The sequence below is a fragment of the Thermobia domestica genome, chromosome 11 (genome assembly GCF_964235325.1).
Source record: "Thermobia domestica chromosome 11, izTheDome1.hap1.1, whole genome shotgun sequence".
NCBI lineage: Eukaryota > Metazoa > Arthropoda > Insecta > Zygentoma > Lepismatidae > Thermobia > Thermobia domestica.
Window position 1 is genome coordinate 6,905,522 of NC_137464.1, and position 11,212 is coordinate 6,916,733.

General features: G+C 36.7%; 1 protein-coding gene across 1 annotated transcript; it reads left to right on the forward strand.

Annotated features, from left to right (window-relative positions):
* Positions 1-5,074: 5,074 nt before the first annotated feature.
* Positions 5,075-6,133, forward strand: LOC145664573 (zinc finger BED domain-containing protein 4-like). Its single transcript, XM_081731352.1, has one exon. The coding sequence runs from the start codon at positions 5,075-5,077 to the stop codon at positions 6,131-6,133; it is 1,059 nt and encodes a 352-aa protein (XP_081587478.1).
* The last annotated feature ends 5,079 nt before the right edge of the window (positions 6,134-11,212 follow it).

Here is an 11,212-nt window from a genome sequence, read left to right on the forward strand (position 1 = left end):
CAAAGTGACCAATAAACCAAAACGGTATTATGGCCATATATGAAAATATATATATATATAAAACAATAAACAGATCAACCATCTCCGAGTTCGCTCCTCATGACATCACACAGTATGAGTAACATGAGATGTAGGAAAAGTCTTACTGGCACTTTTGAAAATGTGATAAGTATTTGTTAAATGGTGCTGAATTAGGTAGAATAGTACCAACTTTTTCACAAAAGGGGCTGAAAATGCCAGCGTGGTACCAACGGGCCGATGAATGACGAAAAGGGCTGAATTTGGTACAATTGTACCAAGTGTGGCAACAGTGTCAACCACCTTTGCCATGTGACACGGGCAGCATTGCATTGGGGCCACAACAGCTCTGAAACGTGTTTCAAGCTTCATTGTCACTACGAAGTTAGCATATGCCCTTCCTCCCTCGCATTCTTAATTGTTTCAGAAACTAGTATTTGCGTCGGAGCGATCAAAACTTGAAAGTGTTGCAATCTTCATTTTTTATTACCAAGTTCAATTTCCGAGAAAACATGCTTTGTTCAAAGTGATGCATCAGAAGCCCGTATACCGTAAATCATATTTAGCCCTTTAAACCAGAACGTTATACAGAAAAGTTAAATTGATACAAAAACTATAATTTTGTTAGGTAGGGCATTTTATTCGTTTCTGCGTAAATGATCTGCTTCTTGCTGCAAGCACAAAACATCTCCCATTACCTTTTTACTGATCGAAAAATTTCAAACTCAAGTGCCCTAGTATTGCACCATGACAAGCATGAAGTATACGTGGACCAGATATACTTCCATCGTTTACAGCGAACGTTAAAAAAAAAAAATAGTAGTAGGCCATGCCCGTATTCACGGGGGTCAATGGGCCGTCCCCGTCCCCCCTAAATTTTTACTGCTCCCCCTAGGATTTTCACGGTAAGCTTGCAAATGAATTATAGTGATGAACTATCATATGATTTGATCGCCGCCTAACTTCTACCGGGCCCTTCTAAAATTTTGAGCTGGCTACGAGCCTGGAGCAGGCCCGTAATTAGGGAGGCCCACCGGCCAGGAGTCTTAATATCCCCTGTGAGCAACTGAAGCCCCCGCGATTACGTTGAACTTAACCTGAAGCTTTCAGTTGTTTCTTTAGATAAATATGTCTTAAAAATAACCAGTCAAGAATAAGAACGAAAAGGGTCAAGTGAATCGGGCTAGGTACAGGCCTGATTTATGAACTTTCTTCGAGACAATTTTAGAACAACTGTCTTTTTATCTCTAGCTTTTTTTTTATATTGTATTATTATGGATAGAGAAATAGAACCCTAAGGTGGATGTGCAACTTTGATGTTTTTACTTGTAAATACTAATAGCACTATACGATAGTGTGCTCATTTCTGGTATGTAGCTTCTCACATTTTCTTATCCCGAGTCTTACAAACTCTGTAAAGGATAAACCGTGTTCATGAACACTAGCGCAAATCCTGGGGGGATGAGGGGGACATGTCCCCTCCAATCTTGGAACTGCGAGAAACTGTCCTCCAATAATCCGATTTGAAATGTGATTTTTAGGGAAATATGTGATGATTTGTGTCCGATTGCCACAAAGGAAAGTGAGATGAAATTGATGTCCCCCAGAATAAGCCTCAAATCTGCACGCCTCCCAATGTTGAAGACAACTCTTCTACCTGATCCTCCGCAGGATTGTTTTCAACTTCATAAATATTTTGAGCATCGCTTAAAAAAAAAAAAAAAAAAAAAAAAAGTCTTACTTGTCCCCCCAATGTTCAAGACAGATTTGCGCCGCTGTTCATGAATATATATTTTCAGGAGGGAGGGAGCCGTAAGAATTGGCGATGTAAGTCGGGGATCCTGCCCCGCTATTCGAAGTTCTTATTATTTATTAGGCCTTCTGATTTGTTAAATTACCCTGTTATTAATTTTGCCCATGTGAGATTTGTACATATAAAATTTCAGATTAGAAGCAAATTTTTTTTTTCATGTTCTCCCATTCACAGTGGCGTATTTACGATTTTGTTTTGGGGAGGGGCTTTGCTAACTTTCGGGGGGGGGCTTTGTCTGGAAATGTAAAAATTCTGCATGATATTTCATTTACTTTACTATACTAAGTAAGATTTCGGGAGGGGCTTAAGCCCGGAAGCCACCCCCCTAAATACGCCACTGCCCATTCATAAAGTGCAAGTGATTTTCAAGAAGTAAAATTCATTTAATTAAAACGACTCAAATATTTCGCAGTGTACAATACACAATATCTTGCACATGGCCAGATTAGGCTGGGCGCTTGAATGAAGAATAGCAAATACAACGTAAGCCACTGAAGTGACCACGAAATGGATCAATATATAATTATGATAATTACTAAAATTTTAGGTCTAATACGTCTTTGTTGAAATCGAAATATCTAGAAGACTAGCAGCGTTCACCCCGCTTCGCTGCGGTCACCCCGGAACGCAATAAACTTTGTTACTTAGATAATTTTTACTTTTTCGCTTTCAAGTGATATGATAAAAACCATAGAAGATTGCAGTAAATCTTAACATTATATCGCCTGTCATTTATGTTAACCCGCCCCGCTTCGTTGCGGTCATCCCGGTGCTGGCATATTGTAAAAGTGTCTGTAAAAATAAGCAAATCAATTAAAAAATTTTAAACAGAAGATTCAAGCTATTTTCCGCTGTATATCGCCTGTCATTTATGTTAACCCGCCGAGTGACACGGTCATGCGGGTTGCATATAAATACGTTTATTTTTACCTATGATGAACTAATAACAAAGGATTTGTACGTTATGGACACTTGAATGGTCAATTATCTCAAGACACTGGTAATTAAAAATTAAAGTGATATGATAAAAACCATCTAGGGTCCAAATCCTAATAACCCCCCAAAAATGAAAGAAATTGGTTCAGCCGTATTAGCGTGATGAGCGGACAAAATTTTGTACGTTCTCTTTTATATATATAGATGGTGTTACTCACGAGACTAGAAATTTTTCACCTCGTCTCGATTTTTGTCTACAACTGAAGCACCACGGCCCGAAAAAACAAGTCAGCAGTGAAAAACGCTCATTTTCAACGTAATAATAATCATATTATTTCCCAAGTAGCTGTGGGCCACCATGTTTCATGGAGAAACCATTCCTACTAAAATCTTCACTGAACTCTAATGAATTCGTGTCCATTGATGGATCATGTGACTTAGAAGAGTAAGGCACCTGTGGTACTACACATGGCCCAGAAAAACGCTTCGGCGTGTCCATCTGGTGATTAACGTAGCAACAAGAGTGTTAAATTATCAATTCTGTTCAGTGGTAGCGCGAAGAAGTGGCTGTTTCCTGATCGCAGTGCAAAGTGCGGAATTATTTTTGTGTTTTGCCTACTAACATAATTCGTGTGCTTTTTAAAATCTTTCAGTTTTCGTTTTATGTTCATTGGTGATATATTACTAGTTTAGTTTAGTTTATTAGTTTCTGGCCTTGTGTTTTTGTGAGAAAAAACTACTAATTATGGAACATAGTTAAAGAAAACGTAGCAGTATTTGGACTTCTTTTACAGAAGTAGGACCAGGTAAAGCCAAATGTGGTCTTTGCTTTTCAATTATTTCATTCAATGGTGGTGCGACAAGCAATTTGCAAAGACATTTAAAACTAAAGCATTGCGGTGTCGAAATCAGAAGGCAAGAGGAGGCAAGTACATCTGAACAAACGACAAGACGTACCACGAGACTAGAAATTTTTCACCTCGACTCGATTTTTGTCTACAACTGAAGCACCACGGCCCGAAAAAACAAGTCAGCAGTGAAAAACGCTCATTTTCAACGTAATAATAATCATATTATTTCCCAAGTAGCTGTGGGCCACCATGTTTCATGGAGAAACCATTCCTACTAAAATCTTCACTGAACTCTAATGAATTCGTGTCCATTGATGGATCATGTGACTTAGAAGAGTAAGGCACCTGTGGTACTACACATGGCCCAGAAAAACGCTTCGGCGTGTCCATCTGGTGATTAACGTAGCAACAAGAGTGTTAAATTATCAATTCTGTTCAGTGGTAGCGCGAAGAAGTGGCTGTTTCCTGATCGCAGTGCAAAGTGCGGAATTATTTTTGTGTTTTGCCTACTAACATAATTCGTGTGCTTTTTAAAATCTTTCAGTTTTCGTTTTATGTTCATTGGTGATATATTACTAGTTTAGTTTAGTTTATTAGTTTCTGGCCTTGTGTTTTTGTGAGAAAAAACTACTAATTATGGAACATAGTTAAAGAAAACGTAGCAGTATTTGGACTTCTTTTACAGAAGTAGGACCAGGTAAAGCCAAATGTGGTCTTTGCTTTTCAATTATTTCATTCAATGGTGGTGCGACAAGCAATTTGCAAAGACATTTAAAACTAAAGCATTGCGGTGTCGAAATCAGAAGGCAAGAGGAGGCAAGTACATCTGAACAAACGACAAGACGTACAGAACTGGATGATCCTGCATGTGACACTTCTGTTCCTGCATCCTCCAGCGGAACCTCAAACTTTGGAGCATTATTCACTAATGTTAATAATAATGCATCGAGTAATTCACGAAATACGCAGAGCAAAGTGACTGATTTTGCCGTGAAGCGAGTAACGGTGGGGAGGGCGAAGCAATTAGATAGGCAACTGGTGAAAGTTATTGCGAAGGAATATCAGCCTTTATCATTAGTTGAAAATAAGGAATTCAGAGAGTTTATTTCAATGTTAAATCCTTCATACACTCTACCGAGCAGAAAAACGTTATCAAGTAACATATTGCCCGTTGTATACAACGAAATGAAAGAAAAAGTGAAAGAAGAGCTAAGCAAGGCCAGCACTATAGCAGTTACAACAGACGGATGGACATCCTCCATGTGCCAAAGTTTTATTGGTGTTACTGCACATTTTATCACGGATGAGTGCGAACTGAAAAACGTTCTTGTTAGACTGTTTTGAATATGGCGAAAACCACACAACGGAAAATTTGGCAACTGAACTTAAGCGTGTGCTGCAAGAGTGGGGTGTAAGCAATAAAGTTGTTGCTGTTGTTACAGACAATGCGCCTGTCATGAAGGCAACTGTAATTAGGTGTGGTTACAGACATATTCCTTGCTTTGCTCACACTATTAATTTAGTGGTGAAAGAGGGGGTTAAGGAAATTGAGTCTTTACACAAGAAAGTGAAAGAAATTGTTGAGTACTTCAAAAGAAGTCCTCAAGCATATAAGAAACTGCAAAACTTGCAGAAGCAATTGGGCTATGAAGAACTCAAACTTAAGCAGGAAGTGAAAACAAGATGGAACTCAACATTCGAAATGTTTGAAAGGTTCCTTGCTCTGAAGGAACCAATTTTATCAGCTCTGGCACTGACAAATGCAACACTTAATCAAATTTCAGAAGACGAATGGGTGGTTTTACAAAAAGCATGTACTGTATTAAGAGATTTTCAAAAAGTGACAACAGAAATGAGTACCGAGAAAACAGTAACCATTTCTAAAGTTCCTTTCATGAAAAGAGCTTTATTGAGACATGTTCAAAAAATGGCAAACGAGGATGATTTGCCTCCTCAAATTAAACGAATGCTTAAAGTTTTAAATGATCAGATGACCATGAGATTTGGAAATGTAGATTCAGAAATTGCCTACACTGAAAGTGCACTTTTGGACCCTCGATTTAAAAAACAGACATTTAAATCTAAGCTTACTTTCCAGAGTACGTACAGAAGTGTATCAGAAAGAGCAAGCAAGGTGAAAATTTCGAACCAAGAAGATGAGCCCATTCGGAAAAGACCCGTACCACCTTCATCTTCAATATGGGCGGACTTCGATGAAGAAGTTGGACAACTTTTGAACGCTGAAAATCCAACTGCAGCTGGAATTATTGAGCTTGACAAGTACCTAGATGAGCCATTAATTATTCGTACAGATGATCCACTTGCGTGGTGGAAGAGAAAACAATTTGCATATCCCCGTCTTTTTCAAGTAATGAAGAGAAGATTAGCTATTCCACCAAGTTCTGTTCCGTGTGAACGAGTGTTTTCGAAAACTGGACAAATACTTACTGAAAGACGAAATAGGTTGTCTTCTCAGAAAGTATCCATGCTCATGTTTCTTCACGTAAATATGTAAAATCTGTGATGTACAGTGTAAATAGTGTTTTGTGTAAATATTTTAGTGCTGCTTTAATATACTGCTTAAATACTGAATCTATTTTAAGTTCAGTGTGGTGTTTCCAATTATCATATATATAAATGATAATACGACTTCGTGTAGCAAGTGCACTTAAAAGTGATGAGAAATAAGCCTATTTTATATAACGCACATTACCTTAATAATCGCTCAAGAGCATTTTAAAACCAACAGTAAAATTACATTACACATGAGTGAGCAACACTGTCACTACTTGCGGATCCTGAGATAGCGGACAGTACAGAGATCGTGGCAAGCAGCAGGTAAGTTTATTTTAAAATTACTTTGTTTCCAGTAACGCGACCTCCATCCTTTCAGTTTCCACGTCGTCAGTTTATGTACACCGCATAGGGGGAGGATGGACGTCTAGCCTGAGATTACCTTGTCCAATGACTAGCTATATTTGTTTATTTTGTGTATGTATATGACTCATTGTATTGTGCGAAGCGGAACCCTGTTAAGATAGTGCGGTAGGACACGTTTCCTTCGTTTCTCTCTCTCTTCTCCCACAGCCCTTGTTTTGTAAGAGCATCTGCAAAAGCAACACTACCGATTCGCTCACTGCAATTTGATTCATAATTCTTACATTTCGATCTCAGCGAACAATTCAGTGAAAGTAGAAATGATTCACTTGAAGAATCCATTCATTTCTGGAAAGAATCATAATTCATTTGATTCACAGCATGATTCGTTCATAATGATCGAATCGTTCATGATCGACACAACACTACAATTATTACAGCCTCTTCATTCTCCTTCACTTGAACGAACGTTACTTAACGGATAAACACTATTTCCAGTAAGAGAGTTCCTAAGACCTTTGTAGTAACAGTTTAGAGTTTTAAAACCGAGTCTATGGTAGGCCTTCTCCTTCATGGAACCAAATTAAAACTGGATCTGAAAACGATAACGTCACGGCGTCCCCCGTACCTATGTTTGCCCATTGTGGAGGGACGTCCTAGATACCTTTTGGAAGTAGGGTGCAACGTTTCCCGCGTTCCCCCTCGCTTTTACTCTTGCATGGTTGGGAAATAAATAAACGTAAATATGTATATAGCAAGTAACAGTGTCAGCTGAAGGAGTTAGGCTTATAAAGATTGATGTGGTATTTTGTTAATTAATATTGAAACTAAATGCTGTGCTATAAGTTGTAGCTCAGAATATTCATTAAATGAACGCAACAAAATCGGGGAAAAACTGATGCACAACACGGTACTTAACTGTGAAATTATGTTTGAAATTAAAGGAACTTCAAATGTTTCTATTTTGAAAAATGACTAGTCTTGGGAAAGGTAAGAGAAAGAGAAAGGTTTTATCTAAGATAAAGGAATGAGCACTGCCGTGTCGTGACAAAACGCTGTAACTTTGGCGAAGAAGTTTTGCGAAAATGAGCCTTAAAGTTTTCATCCGAAAATGTGATCTGTATCGTGTAGAAATAGTGTATCTTGACTTTGGAAACACGTGGTTACATGTAATGTTACGTAAATGCATGTTGTGTGATTAAATTTGGTGAAAATTGATTGGTTGACCATTATTGCCTAGTTACACTGGTTCTACACGATACAGATCACATTTTCGGATGAAAATTTTAAGGCTCATTTTCGCAAAACTTCTTCGCCAAAGTTACAGCGTTTTGTCACGACACGGCAGTGCAGCACTAGCCTGATAGATCCAACGAGGCCGGCGTCGTCCTGGTCATCTGCAACGATGAATGTCTTTCTCTGGAGGTGCCTGGATAAACTGGAGTCACTCAACATCTGGATCTCTATCCTGTTGAACTGCAAGGGGGTCGAGTTATCTCTTGACGATGCGTCTTTACGACGATGTTCTCCTATACCTTCATTCCACTAGTCTCAACTTAAGCTCGATGTATCTGCGGTGATAAACAAACAGAATAGTGTTCTTGAGTTATGGAGCTGGTTGTTCTCCAATGGTGCGATCCGCTTCTCTCGTTGATCCTGCAACTATCCTGACCGTGTGTCGAATACTCCTGTTGATGTGTCCTCCATAAAAAAGTCTGGCGTAAAGTGATGAGTCTGGCGTTCAATGAACGGGGAAGTATCAGACTGTGCGTAAAGGTATGCGGAAAATGAAGAAGGAAACTAATCGTGTTTATTAACAAATATGTGATTACAGAAGCTGTCTGGAAATGTACAATCTTAATAAAAGTTTTGTTCTCTTGAATTTTAAAAAGTTCATGATTCTGTCGAAGATGATCGTAAAAATAGTGAAATAGAATTTACCAAATTAAATTAATAGTTCGCAGTCATCTCTCTGTCACATCACTATAATTACACAGATACTTCCCAATGCTAATAGATTTCAAACACTTCCGTTTTCAGTGGAGGTGGAATATATTCTTGGGATGCTTAGTTAATAACAGAAAAGAGTTCATGATTTTTTTTTGCAGTGATGGCGATTAACGTTAAGTAGCTGATTTTGTCTAGTTCTGGTTCAGTAAATAGTTAAGACAGAAAATGTTATCTATTCTTAGAACTCCAAAAAGATTCTTTTTACTATTTCTTACTGTCTCTTATCGTTTTTGTTTTATGTATGGACAACTACAAAAGTGCATTACCACCTGCAATTCCATCTTTCCTGCAATAACAGGCAACCCAAAAAACAGTCATTGGCGTGTGGTTGAGAATTAGAAAGGCGTTGGACCAAACCTGAATTTCGTTATAAATATATCAGTGCGGCAACTGCAAATAAGAAAATATAATAAATTGTTAAGAATGACGGTTTTCTTATCATGAGGGCAATGGATGACATAGAAAGTTACAAAATAATGGTCGTACTTAAACAGTTCAATCAAGGTAAATGGTAAGAAATAGACATCAGAGGAAAGTAGTTTATCAGTTCTTCAAAGGAAATCTCGTAACAAAAGGAAGGTTACGTAATTAAAGGCTGAATACAAAAGCCTAACAGCTGAAAAACAAACATCCAAACGAAAGGGAAAGAGAGACAAATACAGAATAAGGGACACAAGTGGCGTAGCAAACTTGCGGGTCTCCCATGCAAGATAAAGAGATCTGACCCTAGGTTGTAAACACAATTGTTATAATAATACTAATACTACTACTACTACTACTACTACTACTACTAATAATAATAATAATAATAATAATAATAATAATAATAATTATTATTATTATTATTATTATTATTATTATTATTATTATTATTATTATTATTATTAAGAACTCGTTTCCCTCTCAAAATCTCTGACTTTGTCCAAGAGCATGTCTGCATATAGCGGTCATGTGTGCACTTTTTGTCAATGAGCGGTCCGAAGGGCCAAAAGAGATTTAAATCTGCGAGAAAGAGGAACAAAACTTTCTTATGGGAAATTCTACGTCAAAGTTCGAAGCACTTCCTTTTGATAGGTGATTTCTTTGTTTCTTTTTTTCTTTTTCGGGAACAAAAGTTCTTACAGCTAGAATGATATTGCGAATTTGAAAGTGAATTTATTTACATTGCAACCTGTGGTAATAAAGAAATTGTCGTTAGAAGATATTGTTGTAAAAGTTAAGACTTATTTCTTCATCCATCGCAAATCTTTGCCCTCCCCCCCCCCGAATATCGATATCGAAAATTTAGGATGTTGATATATCAATGTCGATATATTTACGATATCGAATGTTGATATATATTAATATCGATATTGACGATATCAATATATCAACATATCGCATAGGCCTAGACCCGAGAAATAATGCTTGGAATATACTGGAATCAACAATCAAAATTTAAATATGTTTTTCCGTTTCCTTACGCAATTTTGAGGGATAAGGATGTCGACCCGAACAAAAATTTTAAGACAAACTTTTTGATAAAATAAAAGTAGTTATACTTCACTTAATAGAAAACTATTACTGTAATTTACCTTTTACTTCTGTTTCTGATTATCATCATAAATAAACGACAATACACATATTTTATATAGTAAAGCAATATATTCTAGAATTTGTCACAACTAAGTAAACTGGAACATGAAATTCCTGTGATATTAAAGTAGATGTTTTACAAAATAACCATAATGCATTGTACTTATTTCTATCAGTACCTTTGCTACAGACTGAGAGCTACAAGACTAATAGAACTAGAAATGAGAGACTCAGACTAAAAACTTCATTTCGTTGTGATTGTCACTTTATATATAGGCCATATATATATATATATATATATATATATATATATATATATATATATATATATATATATCTGCATTAAAAGATTGCGACAGCTAAGTCATGCAGTTAGGCCACTCAATTTACATCTTCTTATAGCAATCGTGTCTCTTTCCTCCTTTCCTCTCTCCCATACTAAAATCAGCAACAACATGACCATAATTCTAATATCAAAATATACATGTACTCTATAAGTATCAATAAAGCAAGGAATAAAAATGAGACGAAACAAGATTCTTAAGTTGATGTAGGAAGAAACTTAAACACATTTTAATGAGAAATTGAAACCAATAGATATCTGTTAGATGAACAGAAGTGAGACTGACAGAGAAGAAAAGGGACAGAAGAAGAAAACGAAAAGGGAGCACAGATAAAAATATTAGATTGAATATTAGTAAGAAAAGAATCTAACATTATAAAGTTCCGTTTGCAGAAATCTAACAGTATTATATAAATAAAGTTTGTTTTTCTATATATTTTTAAGAACTATTCGAATACATAGAGTATGCTTGAAAAATGTATTAAGTTACTTCGGAAGTGAATACCAAACTTCGTGGTAAAATTAAATACTCAATTCTCACTGAAACTGTAGAATTCCCAGACACGTCTAGGATCATGGCTAAAATATTTATGTGATTGAATATGACTCATCGGCACTGTTGTCAAAAGTTACTCATTTCCTGGAGTATGTTCCTTGATCTCAGGGGTGTGCATCGGAATTCCTTGCACTTTTCTCGATTTTATCTCACTTTTTTCAACTTTATTTCAATCAATAAATCTGCAAGTTGCTTAAATTCAGCCATGGCAGAAAAAACACATGCAGCATTTT

Bases quoted from the DNA above. Each gene is read 5' to 3' on its own strand.
- LOC145664573 (XM_081731352.1), top strand. From the start codon at position 5,075: ATGAAGGCAACTGTAATTAGGTGTGGTTACAGACATATTCCTTGCTTT.